The 24,574-nt window shown below is 41.7% G+C and overlaps 1 protein-coding gene across 2 annotated transcripts in view; it reads right to left on the bottom strand.

Moving 5' to 3' along the window:
* The window catches only part of GRAMD2B (GRAM domain containing 2B), a 51,532-nt gene extending 27,333 nt beyond the window's left edge, over positions 1–24,199 (bottom strand). Inside the window, exon 1 of one of the 2 annotated variants that reach the window (XM_074931445.1) lies at positions 24,078–24,199. In XM_074931445.1, the coding sequence (XP_074787546.1) occupies positions 24,078–24,199 (122 nt within the window). Of the gene's footprint in view, positions 1–7,789; positions 7,901–24,077 lie in introns of those variants that run through there. The other variant, XM_074931444.1, reaches the window with a different exon arrangement.
* Positions 24,200–24,574: the final 375 nt, after the last annotated feature.

Here is a 24,574-nt window from a genome sequence, read left to right as displayed (position 1 = left end):
AGTTTCACTCGGACATCAGCGAGATCACTGTGACACTGCAGACGTCATTAGCAAGTATGTAAATTCTCTGCTCTAAATACCATCTATTATTAACTGGCTGTATTCCCTGTCTAATCAAAACCAGACTGCTATCAAGTTCCATAGCAAAAAAACAACCAACCAACACAGAAGAATTCCCTGTGCTCTGAAACATGAGACACTATAACAAGATATTTTATTAAGTTAACACTAGAACAGGAACATAAGCCATTTAGCTCTCTTTTCAAGAGTTTCCGTTTCAGATATCCACTTCAAAAAGCAAAAGTCCTCTCATATGTATCTTCACTCAATTCCACAAGATTTCCATGATGCAATTTTCACGGGAGTCTCAGCAGGGTGACCACAATTATTCATCTGAACACAGGCATGGTCAAATCCAGCACATGACACAAATCTTTGACAGACACATTTCTGACAAAAATGTGAAGCAAAAGACCATAGGGGAGACACTCATTCAGGTCTACTCTGAATTGGAGCATGTGTTCTTTTCATTCTCCTACCTGGTGGTAGCCTTTAGGACGAAAGGTTTTCCTGTCTCCTAGTTCTAGCCTACCTTATCTTCTGACCCAGAACGAGACAAAAAATAGGATCACAGTTGCTACTGAAGAGTAAGCGTGCAGCCTTCTATTAGATCACATTTTTATCTTTAGCTTCCAGAGGTAACAGGAAAAAGGGAAAGAAAGAATAATTCTGGATCTGCGACTGGTTTAGGGTGCAGAAAAGTGGGCAAAGGCACTTAAGTATCATGTCTACCAACTCTTCTATACTGCATTCAATAAGAAACATAAATACTGCATCTATACACAATCCATGTGTTCAGTATGACCTCACAGGCATCTATCAATGATATCTGCTCTGTAACTCAAGCAGGAACAACACAAATCTCTCTCCGGAATGACACAAGCACCTTTACAAATGAGGTCTGATCACCAGAGCATAAGCATAAAGGTTTAGACTGAAGCTACATCTCTGTATTTTGGAGGAAGAACTCGAGCAACATGTCTCCACATGATACAAGACTTGGCTGTCAGCAGTCCAGCATTAATTGTGTTTTTGAAAAAAAAAATAAAATGGTTACATCAGACTGAATTAAGATTCTTTAAAAAAAAGCAGACACCAGTAATTATATGAACAACTGCTATTAAGAATGCAGAACAGTTAGAGGTGATAGGAGAGGTTTGGGAGCAATCTTATCAACACCTTTACTCCTTACTATGCTGCTTAAGAAAAACAAAGTTAAAAAATGAAGCTGCCATGAATCACTTGATCAGAAGCTTCTGTTTTATGGCATTATTAGAAATAATTACTCCATATGCTGCACACAAAGTATTTTAATCAATGTACATGGGAAAAAAGAGTTTTGGTTCTTCAGACAGGTTATATATGAAGAGAAGGATGGTTGAGTTTGATTATGCAGCAGTTTTTTTGAGAACTGGCATTGACAACAAATAATCCACTATCATTAATAAGATTTCTCTGTTTAAAAGGTAATGTTAATAGAGCATTTCAAGGCATGCCCAACATTTTTGTAGGCTCCTCAGCAAGAACAGTGCACAAGGCCTAATGGAAAATACCGAGATGAAAATTAACATCTAATTGTGTCCATCTGCCTTGTTTCATCACACCTTCTTTCAAGGATGGAAGTGAATCAAAGCGAAATCACTGTTGGAGGCTCACTGTTTACCAAGGGCCTGGCAATGATGAATTTCCCACAATGATCTTTGCAACCTATGATTTTTCTTATGGATCCACACTTATGTGCTCATGGAAAAGACCAGAACAATGTAGATAATCTAATACAGAAGCTATCCTTTCACCGTAGGAAGTACTAGCTTCCAACAAGGGGTCTAACCAGTGCTAATCACAACAGTGCCTATGACTGCCACACTGTACATAAGGAACCGTATTCCTTCCAAAGTCTTGGAAAAAGATACTTTTATTAGAAGCAAATGTGACACATGGTGGCCAGATCCCTGCTAGGGCCAGCCTGATTTTCTATTTTCTGTGTCACCAGGACAGACAGTCTGAATGCTCTGTAAGCTTCTTTCTTCAGTATGAGCCTTTCCACTGACCACACACTGTCCTCCATGGCAACGTTCACTCTCTCCTAAGCTGCCCATTGCATATTTACATGTATTGTAAAATTTCACAAAACCAAATGGGCATATGTAATATTTTATTATTTACTGAACTTCTGTAGTGTAACAGTCCATCAAGAAAAAGGCTGAGCAAACCTAAATGGATCTTCTTAAACTAGCATAGCATAAACGGTAGCTACAAAATTACCACCAAGAGTCTTTTGCCTGGGTGGTCAATCTTTCATAAACAGCCTAAATTTAAGATTCCCAGTGGGCTAAACCACTGAGGCACCTACAAGAACAGATTTTTGTAGAGGACATGCCTTGGTATGGTTGTTTTTTTGGGTGTGATGTCAGGAACTGTTGTTTCACAGTAAGGTAACTAGGCTTCCCCCAACAATCCACAAAAAAGGAAGGCTTCAGCCTGCCTCTACACCCTCTACCTTGCTGAGTTTCTCTGCTGCCTACCTCCAATCTGCATATTATTTCCTGCCACTCCTTCTGGAAGCTTTATTAACCTCCCTCACCTTAGTGTGCTGTTTTTCAAGGATACAAGCAGAAGCCAGTCAGTGCCAGGTAGAAAAGTAGTTAAAGGAAGTGAATACTTCATTACAGCACTGAAGCTCAGTTACAAGTGAATTAGAAGAGGCAACTGTTTTCTCCTTATACATAACACTACAACCTCTGGTTCTCCCTTTTATTCAGGTGTCCCGCCTCACAGCACTTGAATTCATTACTGTAGCAATCACCCCAGCATGAGCATGAGACAGCCACCTTATCCTGTTTTACAAAGAGTAGGTTAGGACCCTATACAGTGGGCTGTCAAGGAGCAGTTGCCCATGTCCTCCTGGAATTTCCCCCTGACCCTTGCACTATCTGGAATGAAAAAATTGATTTTTTAAATATTTGTTTGCAGCTTTCTAGCAGGAAACATAATTTCTCTGTAATTCTAGGCAGCTCAGTGATCTTCTAGATAAAGTAAGTATCTTTTCAAGGAAAAGTGGAGAAACAAGAAAAGACAACTTGTCCTACCATATTCTTATTATCTGCAGAGAAATTATTTGCTCTGTGATGACAATATTTGAAGAGACTTGCTGATCAGCCTTCCTGGATTCAGACAGCTACCTATGAATTTTCATTACAGTAAGTACTTTAAAAGAGGTCTGTAAAGACTGCTAGACCAAACACAAGATCTGTCTGGTGTAAGAGTAACACAAGTCTAAAAAGGTTAGCTGGAAAAGATATATATGGATTTGGCAGCAGCTATGTATAGAGTATGAAGATCATTAGTCTCAGCAGTGTATCATTAGATAAGCACATAGTTTCTAACCACATGATGACAACATGCATAGCGATAGTGGTAAGAAGACAATACTCTGATACTACATTTATGCATCACCTGTCAAATACCAGTAACAAATCCTGCTGCCCAAAGCTTATCTGTAGTATTATGTTGCCTAACAAGCATTTCTCACAGACTGTATATAACTGGTAAAGACAGCACATTTGGGAGCATTTCAGGTTAGTCAGTGAGTCACTTCGGTACAAATAAAAGGCTGTTTGAATTCATGGCATGCATTTACACATGGCACAACTATTTTTAAAATGCTGCTTTTGTAACTTAAGTATATATACACAGTGAACAAAAAATGACAGGTAAAAAGGGAAAAATATCAGCAATTATCAGCAATATCAGCATCATCACGAATAAATAGAGGTCATCCATTTTGGAAACCTCTTTTCTGTCACACCTCAATTTCAGTGTTTCACTACTTTTCAGAGTATGCATTACAAATTTTGTTATAAAAATAAGGAAGAACTACCAGGGAAGAATTAAAAATATGACAGTTAATACGTGTTAATATCTTCATCCACTGAAAGTACAGAACATGAATAACAAAGGCACATACATATGCCTTGTTCCTTTCACAAAAAAACAGCAGAAGTTTGGTTGATGTAAAGGAGTTAACCTGCATCAAAGCTGAAATAAAACTACCTAATAAATAATCTCTCCTCCTCTGCATTTTGTATTTCTCTCAAGTGTCTAGGAAAAAAAGTTAGTGAGTTATGAGTACACACACATCAACCAGTTAATTGTCTGTTAATTTATCAACTGATAACAGTTATTAGGAAACACCTGTTACAGCAGCATAAGATGTCAGACAAACAAACCATAAAAATCACATTCTCTCTTGTCCCAGAAATACATAATTTGCCTGTAAGCATTTTCAACTTCTTTCAGTAGCATATTTTCCCCAGTATCTACAACGTGGTTTTGCTAAAAAAAAAAAAAACCCAAACCAAAACAAAAACCGCCAAACTGTAACTTCCCATACCTTTTAGTGTCTTAAGTCCCAGCCTCCTCATTTCTTTAAGTTACACTCAGTAGTAACTGGACATTACCTTATACTGTCTGTAGAATGTGCCACTTAGTGGTATCTTACCATACAGTAACTCAGCACATTGCCCACATAGACAGATTTAATCATACTAGGACAAACATGATCTGTGGAAACCAGAAAACACTGTATTGACTTCAGCAGAAGCAAGCGTGTGTGAAAGCAACGGATGCTGACATGGAATATGAACTTCTCATTATTACACCTCTGCCATTTCTCCTTAATGTACCACATCATTTTCAACAAAACATCTGTTCCACTAGCTATCCTTGTGATGGGGCTGACAGCTTCTGAGGCAGGTCCACCACAAACAAAATACACCCCACTTTCAAGTCAGAAAAATAAATATCCTCTAAATACAATGCAAGGGTTAATTCCTTTTTTGGTCCAAGGCCACGTCAGGATGTAATGGTTACGGAACACCCCTTGGAAAGTATTTTCTGTCCCAGAACTTTTGGGTTGCTTGGGAAAAACTCCACATTATGACTAACCTTTGGCACACCACTATTTTGGGTTCATATAATAACAGCACCCATCGTCCATGAAGTGTTATCTCTGTGGTTGTACAACCCACAGAAGTATACTGCAAACTTTGCAAAGATATAACTATTGCTAAACTTGCCATAGATGCCCGTTTCCGAAATGAGTATGAATGTACTTAATTCTTTCTGTATAAAGTTCCTGAATCACTGGCAGATACATACAATCTTCTCAGATCTAATCTTGAAATAATTAAGAAAAACAAATCCAACAAAACCCCCCAAACATTTCTACAGCTTCAATCTTTCAGAAGCACCTATCACCAGGGACACCTTTACAGTAGCAGCAGAGCATATCAAGCTATAAAGTCCATACCTAAAATGAACATTATTTTAAGCATACCTACAGGAAGTACAGATTAGAATACACACATATATCTTTCTCCCTTGTGCTTTGGAAAACACCGAAAGATTCCCTGAGACACTATAACTCTGCTAGGATTTTTTTTAAAGAGAGGTCAGCATGACCTCTGGTGGTTGCATATTGTTTCCTGAAAGTACATGAAGGGAATGAAACTCCACCACAACCACACATACCTATTTACGAAATTTTCTAAAAACAAACCTTCAGCAATCCAACCTTCAGAGTTCACTTTAACTCAATCAAAACCAAGATTCTGTTCTTGTTCTTCAGCTGAACAATCCTCCCTGTAGCTTCACATTAGTCAAACCAAAGTTACTTGGTTTCCAAGGTTAACTCACAGTCAAATGAACATGATGGTTTCTCATAAAGATCCAGCTACCACTTAAATGGGATTGACAAATTAAATTCCAACTTGGTTCCCAGCTAGCAAATACTTTAAGAACTTTCTAGTTTAAAGATGAAGCATTTCAACCTTTTAGCCTAGGGCAGTCTTTTCATCCTCCTGCTGCCCAGGCCAGTATTGCTGAACACTGAAGCTTACAGCGTAACAGACCTCCTAGTTTTCCCCTGCGTGACACCTACCTTCTACTGAACAGCAAAAATTGACAGCTAAGAAAAGGAGAGTCATAGTGAGTGAGACTCTTCCATTTATCACAGTTTAAGACTGATCTCACTTCTACACTGCAGTTGATTCAGCACTGAAAGATTAAGTACCTGGTGACAAAACAGGATCAATTTGTTAGTTGGTGCATGTTCAATGTCTCCGACATAAAGCTCACTGTCTTGGGACTCCTAGTCCTGTTCTCAAGTGAAAAATCAGATACAGATCTTACATACCTGAAGAACTTCAGTAGGTTCACTGGCATAATTCTGCATGGGGGATCAGGACCTTGGAGTCAGAAGGCTCTAGAGAAGGTTGGGCAACTCAGTCTCATTTGTAATGTGAAGTCACTGATGTGACTATACCTTATAGGATAAAGGGCACTTAGAAGACACTTTGATTCCTAGTACTCTCTAACAAGCAAGTTATTTGTGGCAACAGATTTCACTGCAATACATACTTCTCGAATACACCTACTTAGAGACCAGGGATACAACAGCTGGGGCACGGAACCCCACAGACCTTCTCAGAGTTTCTTTCCAGGGAAAGAGCTAGTTGCTGGTACCTTGTTCTTCTTACTCCTGGAGGCTGTTTAAGGTTAAATCTTTGTGAAGAAAAGTTCTTTGGGGAGGGGAATCACCCCAGGTCAGCATCCTTGGAACTGTCAAGTCCCATGTAAATTGGGAACCTTGTATGGAACCAGACAGCTGCTTGATTCCAGTAAGATTTTCACCCGATGGTCGTTATCATGGCATACAAGCACCTAAACAACTTCCAGCCTCCACAAAGAGCCAAAGACCAATGCAGGAAATGAAGTCTTTAACCCCTGATGTCTGCAGTCACCATTAGAAGCTGGGAAGGCCAGCGGCCTCAGAGGAGTGCAGGGAGTCCTCCATTGTTACGAGACCAGCAATGATTGCTTTTCAGCTGCAACAGGAAGCCCTCTGACTTCCCTACCACTCCTCAGTTAGCCTAAGCAGCCTTCACCAGCCAGCACGGCCCCTGTTCCTCACGAAGAATATGATGTATTTTTAGACTCTTCATCTCATTTTTTACAGTACTTCTCAGGTGAAAAAACAGAAGGAGGCCAGGTTATGGGTATGGCCATGCTGGGCAAAAAAAATGGCGGGGAACCATGCCAAGGCAGGCAAGCACCCACCATCTTGCTGGAGTGGCCTGTCCCATCTGTATCTGGGACATAAGTCTGAGTGAACTCCCACTTTACTGCATCTTGCCTGCATCAAACTTTCAAACTTCCAAAGTTTTCTTGGCACCCAGAGGAGAGGATCACAGCTTCCCTCTGGAGTCCATGCACGTTACTGTAAGTGATAAAGTACAGCCGCTGGATTTCTGTGCCACAACAAAGGATTTCCAGGCTGTTGCATGAAATTACTAGAAGCAGTATTTGTACGCCTTGCTCCTAAAAGTACGACTTCGGAGTTTAACGCCGTGCTCGGGGCCCTCTCTTGAAGCTCGGCTGAGCGGAGATGTTCGTGCCTAATGCAAGCCCGGACGCGGAGACCCCTTGGCGACTCTTCCCTACAAATTTCAAAGCCAACGCCCAGAAGAACGAAGCCCCCACCGCGCCGCCAAGCCCCACGCCCGCCGCCGCCTCACAGGGCCCAGCCGCTGCCGTGACTCCGCCGAGTAACTCTCTGCGGCCGCCTCTCCCCTGCAGGGCAGGCCGGGCAGGAGCCTCGTCCCGCGGCTGGGCTGCGCAGGGTCCCGGCGGGCCGGCGGCCGCCCCTCCCGGTGCGGGCAGTACTCACAGCCGCAGGGCGCCCCTGTTTTCCCGCCTACCGGCGGCCCGCACAGCCTTCGGCTCCTCCGCATCGCACCGCTGCTCGGTCGTAAGCACCATCGGCACCCCTCAGCACGACACAGCCCGCCGCCGCCGCACGGCACTCAACCGGCGGGCCGGCCCGGGCCGCCCCGCTGCCCCGCCCCGGGGCGGGCGCCGCTGCCGCTGCCGCTGCCGCCGCCGTCCTGGGCCGGCTGGAGCCGGAGCGCGGGCCCGCGGCGGGGAGGTGCCGAAAACGGGTTCTGCCCGTCAGCCCGGGGTGGGCGGCTGCCGCGGCGGGGAGCTCGGCCCCGGTTACGGCCGCGAAGTGACAGACGCGGCAGTGGGAGCCCGCGCTCCCCGCGTGGCCGATCCGTTACGCGCCTTGAATTATTCAGTCAGGACGCTGTCGCGTGAGACGCTGCCTCCCGCTGGCTCGGACAAAAGGTGTCCTTAATGTTTTATACGGGGGGACGGGAGATGCGGTTTCACACACACACACACACACGGTCTGAGGAGGGAAGGTTGTGGTGGCCGTGGCCGCATGGGAAGAAAGCTCGCAGGCCGGCAGTAACCCACAGAAAACGGCTTTCCACAGGTTACCTGTCTGCGTTTTTCCCTGGTGTCTCTTTGAAGCAGGAGATAGTCCAAATGCCGATACTGGTCTCCAGACAGCTGTACTAACAGGAACTTCTGTGGTGATCAGCCGATTCTTACATCTGGCTGCCTCGAGTGGCTTTTGTTTCCTTTCTCTTCAGCAGCACCCCAGGCTGCTTTGTCTGCCCGGGAAATGACCCGATGTTGTGCAAAAATCAGCGTGAGCATAGCCTTCCTCTGGCTTGCACTGGTGGGTCTGCTGGGGAAGTTGTATGCCCTCAGGTTAAACGGCCCCTTTTGGCAGAAGTCATCTCGCGTGTCAGATATAAACTATCAACATGCACATGAAAAACGTTCCATTACGTGGTTTATATGCGTGTTCAGGTTGAACAAAGCAAAGATGGAGTGCTGTAAGGATACATTTCAAGGAAGGCCAACCTTGGGATGAGAGTTCAAGGTAACATCTCTAGAAACAAGTCTGTTTTCATGGCTCAGTGTGTTAGAATATATTCGTAGAATTAATATATTAAGTTTTCTTCCCAGCTGCCAGACTGTTCACAGAAGGTAAGGTGAGAACGGGACAGTGGTCTCTGGTAGTGGACATCAAGATAGGAGATAGATACTAATGTACATTTAAGATTAAAAGATGTACAAAACAAATCAATTACCTTCTAGTGGCGTTGCTAGGATTGCTTGATACACAGCAGTTTGAACGTGCAAGAACTAAATCTTAGGTATTGTTCGATATATTCAGGAAATAAGTAAAAAGAGGTGTTAATGCTGATAAGGCTCAGAACTGCCATACCTGCCTGGGGACACAGATCCTGCAGAATGACTGCTGTATGGTCTTAGCTAGAGTAGATGGGTTTAATTAGCTCCAGTCCAAAAAATTTTAAAGACTCTGTGCTTTAAAGCTACATAGACAGGAAGACATTTAAAATAGCTGTGTTTCTGGGAGACACGATTAACTAATGTTTATGTATTATTTAACGTGAAAGTCAAGGCACACATGGAAGAGAAATTAGATGTAATTTACAAGAAAGAAAGATGATTCAGGCCTGTTAGGTCCTGCACTTGTGAAACTTTTGATTGCTGCCTTCTGCTTCCCTGTGGAGCACCTAAGCAGGTTTGGCACTGCATTGCAGAGCCTCTCCCACCCCTTTATGCCAGATGCAACCTGTGGCTATGTAGTGGCATCCTATTTATCCAAGGAATAACAGAATAGGCCACATTTCAGCTGTCTGGGCTGCAAGTAGAGCTGAAGCTGAGTTAGGGAAGGCAGGGTCGGCATGCTGTGGTCTGTTTGAAGCCAGGACTCTGCTGGGTTACAGCAACCTGTGTGAGGTTTTGGGTTCCCTGGGAATTGTTCTCACGTCAGTGTGCACTACCAAGCCATGCACAGTATGTCAGGAATCAGTAAAAAAAAGTGACTGCCCACCCTTCATCTTATTTTTGGAGGCCTTTCATTGCAACTAGAAAGGTATCAGTTGCTATTTTAGTCCTAATTTTGAGGCTGAAGGCAACTTGTTGAATAACTGTCACTTAGCTCTAGCCACTCCAGCAGAACAGTGCTGGTTTACAGTAATCAAGAATCCGGCTTTTAGCTATATGAACAAATACAATCAGCTGCCTTTTGAGTGCTTAGATTTTTCGGTCACTGGCAGATTTAGCTACAGGAGATAAATGCTACCTCTGACTGTTTTGTTCACTTATCTCCAGAGATTCCTGCCTCTACCACAGTAGTGAAAGAACTGGAAAGGAGCTGCTTGGTCCCTGGAGCTCAGTCTCTGTTTTAGTTTTGTCTGGCTCCATTCTCAAAAGTATGCAAAGCTCTCTGTTTTAATTTGTCAAGTTATTATATTTACTGTAGAAGAAACTTATATTCAAATAAATTGATGCCTGCAGCCTGGAACTAAAATGAACCCTTACTAAATACTTTATTCCATATCATAATAGTTTAACTCTTGTCAGAGACTTGTTTTTGCAAATTATCAATATGTGCCTCCCTAGTGCATTTTATTGTTATCCATTAATGACAGTGAAGATAATAAGCAGTGACTATAGCTTGTGTTTTTTGGCGGATCTGAGAAAGAACTTGTGGCCAAGCTTTGTCAAACTGCATGGTGCAGCAACTTCAGAGTGAGAGGACATGCACCCAAGTGATAAAAGTCCAGAATTCCAGGATTCTCAGTAATCTGTAGTGAGAAGTGACTTATATTAACCAAATGTGCAGCTGTTCATGTGGGTAGAATATATTTTGAAACCTTATGCTTTTATTTTGATATGCTATGGCAAGTCTTAGATATGTAAAAAAAGCACAAAGGACCTTCTACTGTACAGTCATGATTGCTTATGTATACAAATACAGTAAAATAAATATGTGAAGACCAGGCTGTCACCAACAGAGACCCATTGTTGTGTGAAAATGTGTTTTTCTTGTAATTGGTGAAGACTGGGAAGAAAAGGGAACTTAGTGTACTATAAAATTACTGATTACTGTTTAATGCTTGAAATACTGGTGATGCCAGGAAGGCAAAAATTGACCTGTGTCTGCTGTGAAGAGTCTGCATTAAGCCTCGGAGAGGCCTGAGGGTTTTTGAGTATCAGGTCCTTCAACATTACATGTAACACAGCAAAGGATGGAAAAATAGAGATGAAATAATAGGAAAAACTTTCATTGTAAAAAAGGATTATATATGTCTTCAGTTTTCTATATGATACTCTGCGTTGGTAGGATTCTGTGGAAGCTACTCAAATGCCTTTGAAGGCATTAAGTCCTTATAGTACTCTGTTGCAATATGATAGGAAAGCAGTCTTATGTTAGATACCATAGAAGTAAGAGCTGTGGTAGTATGAAACACAAACTAATAACACTTTTGGAAAGATGTTGAAACGGTGATCTCTAGAATATATAGAAGCCAGAGTGAAATGTCTTATAGCTTGGGAGGTCCAGACTAGAAAAGACAAACTGTGCTAAAAGAGTGGTGCAGCATTGGAAGAAGTTGCCCAGAGAGGCTGTAAACTGATTTTGGAGGTTACAAGACCCAGCTAGACAAAGCCATACCTGATCTGATCTGGTGTTGGTGCTACTCCTTCCTCAAGCAGGAATGTTCAGAAACATCTGCAAGTCATTCAACATACTTGAAATATGGTCAAAATAAATGTAATAAACCAAGGTCCTAAATAGTCTGTAGAAGTTAAGTAGGGCCAGAACACAATGAGTGATGCAATTTTGTAAGAAATGAAAAACAATTTTGGCCAACTGATCCCTGTTCCTTGCCTGGATTAAGAGTGTAGTGATTTATTTGTTTTTAAAAGTGTAAGATTGCTTTATACAGTCCTGTGATTGATTTCTTCTGAGCAGTTTGCTAGAAGTCATATCTGCCTATTTATTCCTGTCTTTTGTCTAAAGGACCCTGGATTACTGTATTGGTTTTACTTCCCTTTGGACGGGGAAGTGCACAGGGCATATTAAGTAAGCTGCGCTGACAGCTAATTAAAGCATTTCTCACCACAAATGGTGAGACATACTGAGGCTGTTCATTGTGGCTGAATACTGAAGCAATTGGATGAAATAGACTACAGATATGTACTGTAGCACCCAACAGGAAAAAGGAGAGAAATTCTCACACAAAATGTCTGGGGTGTTAGTAATGTGGTGTCAGCCCCCTCCATAGTGAATATGTAATACACTGTATGTGTACTCCATCAGCACATTTACAGCCATTTTGATACCAATGACTTTCACGCAGTTTACTGTGTAGTCACAGAAGAAACAATGCATACTGTGTGTCTTACTGATGCATTTCACTGTGTGTCATACTGATCAAAAGAACAGTATGGGAAGGAGGATAAATGGCAAAACACAGTGGAACCGGTGAAGTAAAGGAACACATCTCTCTCCAAATTGTTCATGGCAACTTTCTCATATTCTGAAAAAAACAACCTTGTGACATGTAATAACTCAGTTCTGCTACCTGTGAGATGGCACTCAGCCAGTTGGCACTCCGCTGAAAAACACAGGTCAGTGTCTCCTCTTAGCTGATAAGAAATCAGTCATGACATATTTCCTGAGCAATATATTGCCCTGGATGCCTCATAGATGGCATTGTTAGAATGCTGTGATGCCTGAATCTTGACATTTATAATGAAAGTACCAAATCCCATGGCAGTGAAATCTATTTTTCTCCATTTATAATATATTGGCCAGCTAGGCAGGAAAAGATAAATACAAATATTGCTTGTTCTGCCCTAGTGGATTAGCTTAATTTGATTTGTCATTCTCTGGTTATAAATGTCCAAAGGAAATCCTGGGTGACATCCAAGTGAGACATCTCTGTATACAGATAACACGGACAAATATTTCAATCCATGTATGCCAGTATGGTTAAGACATCAAATAGATTATGTGCGTCTAATGAATAATATGCATGCATATATATAATTACTGAATCTGTGTATCATAAAGGAATACAGTTCTCTTTAAACCAGATATGCATGCATGCATGCAAACGTTCATGCTATATCTAAATATGGTGATTGTTTTGTTGAGAGAAATCTTTAGTCATTTGGCAGTCTCTGAAGAGCGGCAGTATAGTATGTTAAGTATTTAAGAAAGTTAGAACAACTTCTTTGAGGATAAATTGAATCTTCCACAAGAAAAAATAGTGCCCAGAGAAAAAATAGTGCTTGGAAAAGGATTGTTCTTACCCTGAGGAGAGGAAGGTTAAAGTGAGAGACACAGGATAATATGAAAGAACGGATATGCTGTCAGTGCTCTCACAGTCTTAACATCACATGAGGTTGTGAATCTATCTACTGAGCTGGATAGACTTACTCTTTTGTCTCATATAGAACTAGATGCTATATTACTCTGGTGGAAAAAACCTGAAACGTAGGTATGTCTTGCAGAGCAAGGCCACGTAGGGTAAATGCCAAATCCCAAGTGTAAGCCATTGAACAGTGAAGGGATTGCCAGTGTTTCAGGTGCTCATAATTGAGCTCTAAAGACAACATACCTTTTAGAATATGGTAGGTATGTGTTTATCTCTTTCACATGACTGCTTGGATTAGTCTGAACTAAGCCTCGGCGTTACAGCAGTGCACTGGATGTTTCTGAGGGGTATAATTTCAATGGAGAAGTAAATTTTCTTTAAAAAAGTTAGCATTCCCATCCAGAAATCTTCAGAGAAAACCTGAATATATGGATCCTTTCTTGTGTCCAAACAAAACCTCCAGTGCAACAAAACAATCTTTACAGTTTATGTCAGAAATTGTTACAGAGTTTTTCTGTTATTCTGCTGTATGCAAAAACCAGGTAAATATTAATGCCAGATCACAGATCGAAATTCAAGTATTGTGTTGTCCCTGGCAGGAGGGTTGAAACTACATGATTTTTAAGGTCCCTTCCAACCCAAACCACTCTGTGATTCTATTTGATTGATTTATGCATTGCAATAGATGAGCCAAGATTACAGTTGAGGACCCTTTTGTCTCCCATTTCTATGACTTTGCATTTAGAAAATTACTTCTATAAGCTGTACTTTTTTTTGAAAAAATAATTAATTTAAATTTTTACGTAATGTCAATGTTACTGGCACATGCTGAATCTTTACTTTTTTTTTTTTTTTTTTTCCCCAACCATTTGATATACAACCTGCATTTGATTATCACTAGGGTTGATGTTAATGTATGTAGCGGTATGACATTCACAGAGCTGGTGGTCAGTAGTCCTTGTGATAGGTAGTAAATCGCCTGTTCATCAAATCCAGTAAGAAGACAATAGAAAAGCAAACTGTCATATGAACTATTGTATGTTGTGTAAGACTAACAGCAAATGTTTAATTGAATTAACATGATAGTGTGAATTGTGACCGGAAGAAAGGGGGGGGAACAACAAGAGAAGAAGCATCTGCACTTCAAAAGGTGTGAAGAGTTGCAGATGCCCAATTAAGCAAACAAGAGAGTGTTCACGACCATAAATCTCCTTATTCAAAGAGACTGCTGGGCCTAGGCTGATAAGGACGCTGCAGACTTAGTGGATCATCACATTCCAGGCGAAAGGTGAAAAGTACACTGTGAGGAGGACCTACGGCCTTCATCCCAAACGACCACCACCCATAATTTGGGGACCCTTACCCGTATTTTTAACAGCTTCTGCGCAAGCGTAAAAGACTGATAAGCTAATTACCATACGAAGCGGGAATAGGCGGGTCCAAGTAATGTATATGCATAAGTGTATAATGACTATGTAACACTTTATAGTATAAGATTGAAACAAAATGCCCTGGGGTTGCGGGCCCTTGTTGGAGCAGGAGACTCCCCGGCCGCCCAGCGCTGTTTTGCTTGTTGCCGCTTGCTAAATAAAACTCTGACTCAGCCAAATTTAAGAAGTCAGTTTATAACAAATTGGTGCCGTGACTCGGATCGCGGTTTCCAGGCGGAGCCCCATACAGGGGAGGCGCCCCGCTGAATTTCGGCGGCCCCTGCCTGAGGACTGCTCCGCCGAAGCCCCGACCGACGAACCCTAAAATTCGGCAACAAACAAAAGAACACCGGTTAACCCCATAATCTTTGTGCACGAAGTCCCGGACGAAGACGCACAGGGTTGCGTGAGTATAGGCCGGTTTTCCGTTCGGTTGGGGTTGGGTTGCCTGGAGCGTGGTGTGTGAGACGCCCAGTAGGGCGAAGCGAGTGCGGACCCCTCGGTAGTGCGGTTCCCATATCCCGCGAGGGACTGGGCCACGAAAAGGGGGAGTAGAGTGTGTGAGTGTGTGCAGACGCTCCAGAAGATGGGACAGAAGAAGAGCAAGCCTTCTGATCCCATGGGTGGCGTGGGAACCCAGGCGAGGTACCCTCAGATACCACCAGATAGCCCTTTAGGATTGATATTAACTAATTGGGAAAATTACCCCTCTAGGCGGGGTAAGGACAAAGTAAAAATGATTTATTATTGTATGGAAGTTTGGGGAGGCAAACAAATTAGAGGAGACCATCTCTATTGGCCTGTTTTCGGGTCTTTTGAAGAGTGGGTTTGCCAAACTTTAAACATTTATCTACACCAGAGGGGGCTAAACCCTCTAAAACGAGGGTTTAACCTTGCTAATCAAGAGGCAAAAAGACCAGCTCTTAGATGCCTTAGACCGAAAACCAAATTTAATAAAAAAAAAAAAAAAAATTTTTAAAAATCATCTCACGGTCTGAAAAAGGGATGAATGAACAAGAAACCTGCAACCGGACAGATCTTGGCTCTGTTCCGAATAGCAAACAGGAATTTACAAGTCTGGCAAAATCAGCAGCCTGCCCCGATGCTATTAATTGATAATCCCGATCAAATGACTCCCCTGATTCGGGGCTTGCCGGACTCTTTGAAATCACATGCAATACAATTACAAGATCGTTTGTGGAATGTATTAGCCTCACAAGGGGGGAGACAGGCAGGGGGGAGAGCCCATGACTTGGTAAGAGATAGCTCAGGACTTAATAAATTATGGCCGAAGAATGGGCCTTATCAGGGGAACAGGTAAACCTAAGCCATCCATATGCAAAATGGAAAAGCAGGAAAATCTGTCCCCTTCCACTCCACAAGTTTTAGGAGCAAAGAGAAACCTCTTGTGGACTGAGGGAACAAGACAGGGGATTCCCCGAGAGTTAATGGATAGTCTGCCTACTACAGTTTTAGAAAAGCTCATTCGAGCCTGGAAAGGCAGAAGGAAGCTGCCTCCACCCCAGCCGAGCAGACCTTTTGGAGGAAGGGAGGGACAGAACTGAAAACTAACGAGATGGTGGTAATTGCTTCACAAACACCAACTGCCCCTGAAGAGGACTTGATTGATTTAGGGTCGGGAAACTGGATGTGCCATCCCCAGTAAGTGAGCTGGGGGATGGCGGGTGGGTCCATTTAAGGAGGCTCACAGAAAATACTAAGGGAGACTTATTGATTACTTTTCCGCTTGGCTCCCTTAAAACTCCAGTTATTTTTCTAGTAGATACGGGTGCTCAGGTCTCAGCACTCCAAACTGATATTACCAAGCAGAATAGCATAATTCCTGGCAAAAAGCAGATTTGGGTTACAGATGTTTTCGGGGACTCTAAGCCACAGCTAACTGCTCGGCTGAAATGCTGGTTACCTGGGGATGAAACTGCAACAGAAACTATTATAATTCTAAAAAAAAAAAAATAAAAATAAATAAATAAATAAATAAAAAAATTCCACATCCTGAGACTTGACCTATTGAAGGGACAAGCCTGGGTAGATTCAAAAGAAAGAAAATGGAAATCTTGGTCCCCAACTACCTCTATAAGACTTTTACAGCAAGCGCCTGCACTTCCTCCTTCTAAAATTGTTAATGTGAAACCTTACGCCTTACTGTTGTGTTCCAGGGAGGAGATTGCTCTGGTAACAGCAGAGCTGCAGGAACAAGAGATAATCATTCCAAGTCACTCACCCTATAATTCCCCAGTGCGGCCAGTCCATAAAGCTAAAGGGAAGTGGCAACTGACAGTTGACTATCAGCGATTATGTGTCCATACAGGTCCTCTAACAGCTGCAGTACCTAACATAGCTAAACTGACTGCAATACAGGAGGCAGACAAAGATGGCTTTGCCTTTATATGGGAAGGTGTGCAATTTATTTTTACATATCTCCCCCAGGGATACTGCCATCCACTGACCATTGTTCATTATGCACTAGTGTAGGAGCTTGCTCAAATCCCTCCTAGGGAAAGGGTCAAGATATATCAATATATTGATGATGTTCTGACTGGTGGTTCTGATCCTGCTGCAATGGGACAGACCCAGTCAGGAAATCACCCTGCCCACCTCGGGAGCCTCCACCTCCCCCAACTGCACCAGAATACCCAGGAGATTCAGACTCCCCACCAAATTCCCTGAGGGAGCAAAGAGTAACCGGGAGTCAGACTAGAGCAGGACAAGGCAACAGCAACTTGTACCCCCTAAGGGAGGTTGCAATGGGAGGACCCCCTAGGTGTGGCGGAGAGGGTGGATCAATTTTTAGGACCAAATATTTATGCCTGGGATGAAATGCAAGCCATAATAGCTATATTATTCACTGCCGAAAAAAAAAAATAAAGGAGACATGATCAGGAGGGCAGGAATGAGAATCTGGGACCAACAACATCAGCAGAGCCCGGCAACAGATATGGAGCGGTCTCTAATTCAACCTAACTGGAATAATCAGAATGAAATTGATAGAGGCCATATGCAAGACCTGAAGACGATTGTAGTCCAAGGTATAAAAGAATCAGTCCCTGAGGGCAGAATATTAATAGAGCTTTTAGTGAACAACAGAAGAAATATAAAACACCTACTGAACGGCTTGAAAGATTAAGAAAAAGCTTACAGTTATACTCAGGAGTAGATCCTGCCACCCCTGCGGGGCAGGCTTTGTTAAAACTCAGTTTGTGGCTAAGTCCTGGGTAGATACTAGGAAGAAGCTGAAAGAGATCTAGGATTGGCAAGAGAGAGGAATGGATGAATTACTGAGAGAAGCTCAGAAAGTCTATGTTAGAAGAGAAGAGGAAAACCAGAGAAAACAAATATGAGAGCAAACGAGGGTATTGGCAATGGCCATGAGAGAGGGACAGAGAGGAGCTTTAGCAGCGATGGGAAGGCCTGTCGGAGAACAAAAGAGAGACGCTCCTAGGAAGGAGGCAGTCATCCCTCCGACTTAGAGCGTAAAAAAAAAAAAAAAAAAAAAAAAAATATAAGGGAAGTGGAGTGTTTTTATTGCAAAAGGAAAGGGCATGTGAAGAAGGTTTGTTGAAAGAGAATCCAAGATGAGAAAATATTCTTTGAAGATTAGTGGGGTCAGGGGCTCTATGTGCTGGGGACCCCAAAGAACAAAGAGCCCTTAATAAAACTTAAAGTGGGTCCTCAGCGACAAGAAGTAGAGTTCCTTGTGGACTCAGGAGCCAAAAGATCTACCATTCAGGCTTTACTTCCAGGTTGTAAGGTATCATCAGAAAAAGTTAATGTAATAGGGGCTAAAGGTGAACCATTTGAAGTCCCCGTTCTTCATAATATAATTATTGAATCAATATGTAAATATGTGATTGGAACATTTTTATTAATACCAGAAGCAGATTATAATTTGCTTGGACGGGATCTGATTATAGAATTAGGAGTCAATTTGGAAGTGGAAGAAAAAGAACTCAAAGTCAGATTATGCCCCCTTGCAGCTGCGGATGAAGAAGAGATTAACCCAGAAGTATGGTATACCCCAGAGACAGTGGGTAGACTGGATATTACCTCCTTTTGAAGCAACCATTAGGAACCCAGAGATCCCGACCAAAATCAAACAGTACCCTTTGCCGCAAGGAGGCAAGAAAGGCTTAAAGCCTGAAATAGAAAGACTCCTTAATAAGGGACTATTGGAACCTTGTATGTTGCCTTTTAATACTCCAATATTGCCCGTTAAGAAAGCAGATGGGAGTTACAGATTAGTGCATGATTTAAGGGAAATAAACAAAAGAACTGGTACTATGTTCCAGTAGTAGCAAACCCTCACAAGCTATTAAGCCAATTGAACCCTGAACATCAATGGTATAGTGTCATCGACCTAAATGATGCATTTTGGGCCTGCCCTCTTAAAGAGGAATGTAGAGATTATTTTGCCTTTGAATGGGAGAACCCTGACACTCACAGGAAATTAAGATGTCCTAGGTTAAATGTTTACCTCTGGCTCTACTAAATGTCAGAACCCAGCCTAAAACAGATACTAGAATATCTCCCTTTAAAATGTTATATGGAATGCCTTATGATTTGGAAATGCCCCCTGATCACCCTCAAATTAAAGATGCAAGAATAATATCCTACCTAATACAACTAATGGCAAGGAGAAAACAGCTGCGAGCCCGAGGGATGGTGGTACAAAGGCCTCCTTTGGACATAACAATGCATTGAATTCAACCAGGAGATAAAGTATTGATTAAATCGTGGAAAGAATCTTCCTTAACCCCCCCCGTTGGGAAGGACCCTATGTTGTTCTTATCACTACAGAAACTGCTATTCGAACTGCTGAGAAGGGGTGGACACATGCCAGTCGTGTGAAAGGACCTATACGAGATTCATCCTGGCAGGTGACCAGCTCTCCCGGAGATCTGCGAGTCACTCTTCGAAAGACCTAAACGAACACTGTGAAAGTCAAGGTACAAGACATCACAAAAGAACTCAATGAGTGAGATGTTAATATTTTGTTAATTAAAACCCATAATTGTTTCCCTTTCGTGTATATAGAATACAATACATGTAAAGAAGGCTGGTGGATTCATAATACACTCGAGGCGAACCTCCGATCTAGTCGTAATCAAGATTACTGACTAGAACGGTGGTTAACTAACTGGGCCTTAAAATTAGAAACAACAGAGAAGGGGGAAAAAAAAAAAAAAAAAAAAAAAAATAATAAAAAAAATATATATATAAAAATAAAAAAAAAAAAATATATATATATATACACACACACACACACTCACCCTAACTGGCCTACAAAGTTCCAACGTCAAAATCCTTGTCAAGGGCCTGAGATTGAAGCTAAAACGGGGAGGCCTATGCAGACCAGAGTAGAGGTAAAACGTACCCCTGAAGAATACGACTGCTGCCGAGAAGATGAAGCACACTGCTGCTCTATGCAACAGAGTAGGCAGAGGAGGCAGAGACGTACACCAGTGGGGAAAAACTTCAAGCCCTACTCTGAGAGAAAAAGGCTCCTAAAAAGCGAAGGCCAGGAAGGGGTGCAAATCACCTTGACTCTACAGGAGCAATGCCCTCCTTCTATAAAAGTTGTAAAAACTTTCAGAATCCTACCAACCTTCTATTGGATCTATTGGACTATCTGGATAACAAAGAAATGGAGTTTCCACCCTTCTCAATACATTCTGAACATACTACTCATAACACACATGCCACAAGCACGGGCTGGACTGAACCACCAGCCCCATCAACCTTTTGAATGGACCCTAACTGCTGAAAGGGGTAACCAAAAGCAAATGCAGACTGTAATAACATCAGGGGCACCATCATTTGTAAGTTCCCTGTGTACACTTGTGCCCGTAATGCCTTGCACACAGGACTCAGGATTTTATATTTGCCCCAGTTCCAACCCAGGAAAAAGCTACTGCAATTATCCTAACCAATTCTATTGTAAGTATTGGGGATGCGAAACTATAGCCTCAGATTGGGTACCAGAAGCAGGGCCACTTATCCTCTTAATTTTAACCTTAACTTTTGGTCCTTGTATATTTGACAGGGTAGTAAAGATCATTAAGAACAGATTAGAAACAGCTCATTCAATGATCATGGGAACTAAGTGTGAACCTTTGGGGGGAACACCGAAATTGGAAGAAACTTTCATCCTGAGCCAACAGGCACTCGAAAGATTTGATGAACAACATGGTAAAAAGAAAAAGGGGGGATTGTGATAGGTAGTAAATCGCCTGTTCATCAAATCCAGTAAGAAGACAATAGAAAAGCAAACTGTCATATGAACTATTGTATGTTGTGTAAGACTAACAGCAAATGTTTAATTGAATTAACATGATAGTGTGAATTGTGACCGGAAGAAAGGGGGGGGAACAACAAGAGAAGAAGCATCTGCACTTCAAAAGGTGTGAAGAGTTGCAGATGCCCAATTAAGCAAACAAGAGAGTGTTCACGACCATAAATCTCCTTATTCAAAGAGACTGCTGGGCCTAGGCTGATAAGGACGCTGCAGACTTAGTGGATCATCACATTCCAGGCGAAAGGTGAAAAGTACACTGTGAGGAGGACCTACGGCCTTCATCCCAAACGACCACCACCCATAATTTGGGGACCCTTACCCGTATTTTTAACAGCTTCTGCGCAAGCGTAAAAGACTGATAAGCTAATTACCATACGAAGCGGGAATAGGCGGGTCCAAGTAATGTATATGCATAAGTGTATAATGACTATGTAACACTTTATAGTATAAGATTGAAACAAAATGCCCTGGGGTTGCGGGCCCTTGTTGGAGCAGGAGACTCCCCGGCCGCCCAGCGCTGTTTTGCTTGTTGCCGCTTGCTAAATAAAACTCTGACTCAGCCAAATTTAAGAAGTCAGTTTATAACAGTCCTGATATAAATTGCTTAAAAATCTCATTCTCTTGTTCAGTATATTTTTTGCAGGGTCATTCTGAAGACTGGTCAAAACCCCAAGGCTTGAGATTTTTCTAAAGTTGATATCTGGGTACAGGGTATTGACTGACATTATAGGGATGGGCTCCAAAGGGGAGGTTGAGATCCCTATAGTTTTTGCCAATATTTTGATCTGGACTATGGGAAAATGTTTTGTTCTAATGCCAGAAGAACTCTATACATTCATGCTGATAAAATGCTGCATACACATGTGGCCAATACTTTTATCAATATAAATCTGATCTATTATGCATGGCTGACACCTCAGCTATAGCTCCAGAGTCTTTAATTTGCTTCTGAAATCTGTTCCGCTCTATGTCTGGAATAACATGCTGCCATGGTGACAAACTGTGAGCTCCCCTGTCTGAATAATGTTAATAACCCCCCGGACTGTGGCAAATTTGTGCTTATCCCCATGATGCCAGTTACAGTGAGGTGAAAACAGAGACATAAAAACTTAGGCATATAGTCAGGTTTTGTCCTCAGGCATGAATAATTAGGATGAACAAGAGCAGTCATTAAGGTAGTGAATTTTCTCTGTGGGTGCATCTTCATATATGGGAAATATGCTCTAAGAAAATAAGTATTGAAAATAGTACCTAAAAATTCAGACCCTGCAGTTCTTTTTCACAAAAGCATTTCCCCTGATTTTTCATGTGCCTCATTCTGGATAAGTGTATCATTACTGTGACAAACACATAAAAAGCAAGTTTGGTGAGACCTCAGTCCAGCTATTCAGAATTATGTAGGTTGGAAAAGACCTTGGAGATCATCTAGTCCAACCATTAATATATAACACTGGTTATCTCATTGTGTGTAATCATGCATTCTTCTTACTAGGTTATCTAGTATTACCTGCTATTCCATCTTTGCTATTGATAGAGGTATAGTTTCACAGCAGGGCTTTACATGACCATATTATCCTTCTTACTGAAACAGCAGTTGAGTAAACTGGATTTCTAGAAGGCCTGCCCCTGCCACTTGCTACTTGGCAGGCAGGTTGATTATTGAGAAATTGGAGGCAAAGGACTCTGTTCTTTGTAAGGGCTGATCATATTCCTGTCAGCTTATATGGTATCTTTTTGTGTACTGCTTATCTAGTGGTAAATAAAAAAGTAGGTAAATCTGTCTGCCCAGTGTTCTGGGCTGGACAGAGAAAAGAGGACAAACATTCTATTGCCCAAATTAGAAGTGGTTAAACATCACCTACTTGTGTTGAACCCTCCATATGCCACTGTATGTACTCATGCCCCAATGCTTAATCAGAAAATGAGACTGAGAGGCATACAAAAACATGTTAGATTTTTAAAAAATAAAGGCTCCAAGTGATTAGTTCTAGGTAAGAGCCTCTGAGAGCTCTAATTAAAACTTAAAATTTCTGATTTCTTATTCTCTTAAAATTGTTGGACATTATCTCTCTGACATTTGAGTTAGAAGAAAGGGTATTATGCAGATATAATATTAAAAAGCCCTAATAACATTTCTAAAGAGGAAAAATGAGGCCAGCAGATTTATTTATACTTTGACCCAATTAGTGATGTGAGACATCACCCCATATAAAGAATTAGTGCACAGGCACAAAGAAATATAAATCAGCCACAGAAAGACTATGTAGAGGTGCTCTCTCCAAATCACTCTTGCAGGGTGGCTGGGCACTGAGCAGATATTAAAGTCTAAAGCTATTTTGAATAACCTTTTAAAGCTATTGTATTCATAATAGGTTGACATAAATACTACGGACGTTTACTTGTCTCATGCAGTAGATGGCAAAGGGTAAGTGGTAAGTACCTGTAACCCTCTGACACTGCCTTCCCTCATTTATCTGTGCTAAAATGTGCGTGATTTATCCAGAACTCTTCATTGCAATGAATTCCATCTTCATGTGAGTCCACAATCCAACAAGTCCACCTTTCCAAAGTAAGAAAACAGATTCCCCCTTAAGAATTGTTTGTGATTGTTCTATCAGCAGACCCTTTAGCAGTATTAATTCATGGAAGGATTCAACTTCCATAAATGCTCCTTGCCATTATGGCAGCTTTTCTCTTGATACATAATCTAATAAGCATTGTAAAGTTTCATATAGGCTAAAACACACATGAAAATATTTTGTTAAATTCACTGTTCTAAAGAAAACTTACATTTGTTTTCTACAGAGATCCACTCAAATATAATAGATTGTATTGGATGACCTAGCAGAGGTCATTTTAAGACCTAAATTTATTGGTGTACAGTGCTATACATTTTCAAAGCCCTTCAGTGTAATAGATAAGGAGAGAACAACACCCCCCTGTTCTCCATTACAAATTTCTCCTTTACAGTAGCACTCCCTTTCCCAGGACAATCAGTAACATGAGTGAACCGATCATCTCTGCATGCTCTGCCTTCTCATATTAAGCCTCCTCATCAGAGTATTTTCACTGGTGTATTTGTTCCAGTGCCCTCCTGTGTTGCTGCCCTGTCCCGGCACAGCATCCAGTACATACAGAATACCCAAATATGTCAGGTTTTACCTTATAAACGCCGATCCAAAACTCTCTATAGGGCTGACTGGGTTGTCATTACTTGACTTTGGGAAGCTGTTCTGACTTTCAGAATGAAAAATGGAGTCCTCCAAGGAATTGCCTTTTCTCATTGTTTTAATGGAGTTGACTGCAGAATTAGGTAAATTCAATTCTAGAGCAACCCTTTAAACACACAGCCTTTCACTGTTACAGGAAATGCAGTCTTGGTATGACTCCAGCTCAGGCTAGTTTTTAAAATCAGTTAATGAGTAACATATTGATGTGACATCATAAGGGGTTTTCGTTTTTATCTGCAGCACTTTGTAAGTTTACTTGGAAACAAAAATCATCAAATCTCTGTGCCCTTTGTCTTTGGAATGTTATTATTATTAGCAATAAATTGTTTTGATGAATTAACAAAAAGAAGGAATGTAAATCAAGAACTCTAATGTTCTGATGTTTCATTGACAGGTTTATACCAAAACCTGTAATGTGGTCTGTCATAA

Source organism: Athene noctua, chromosome Z (assembly GCF_965140245.1).
Source record: "Athene noctua chromosome Z, bAthNoc1.hap1.1, whole genome shotgun sequence".
NCBI lineage: Eukaryota > Metazoa > Chordata > Aves > Strigiformes > Strigidae > Athene > Athene noctua.
The sequence above is the reverse complement of the archived record's forward strand: the minus strand, read 5'-3'. Positions and strand labels throughout refer to the sequence as shown.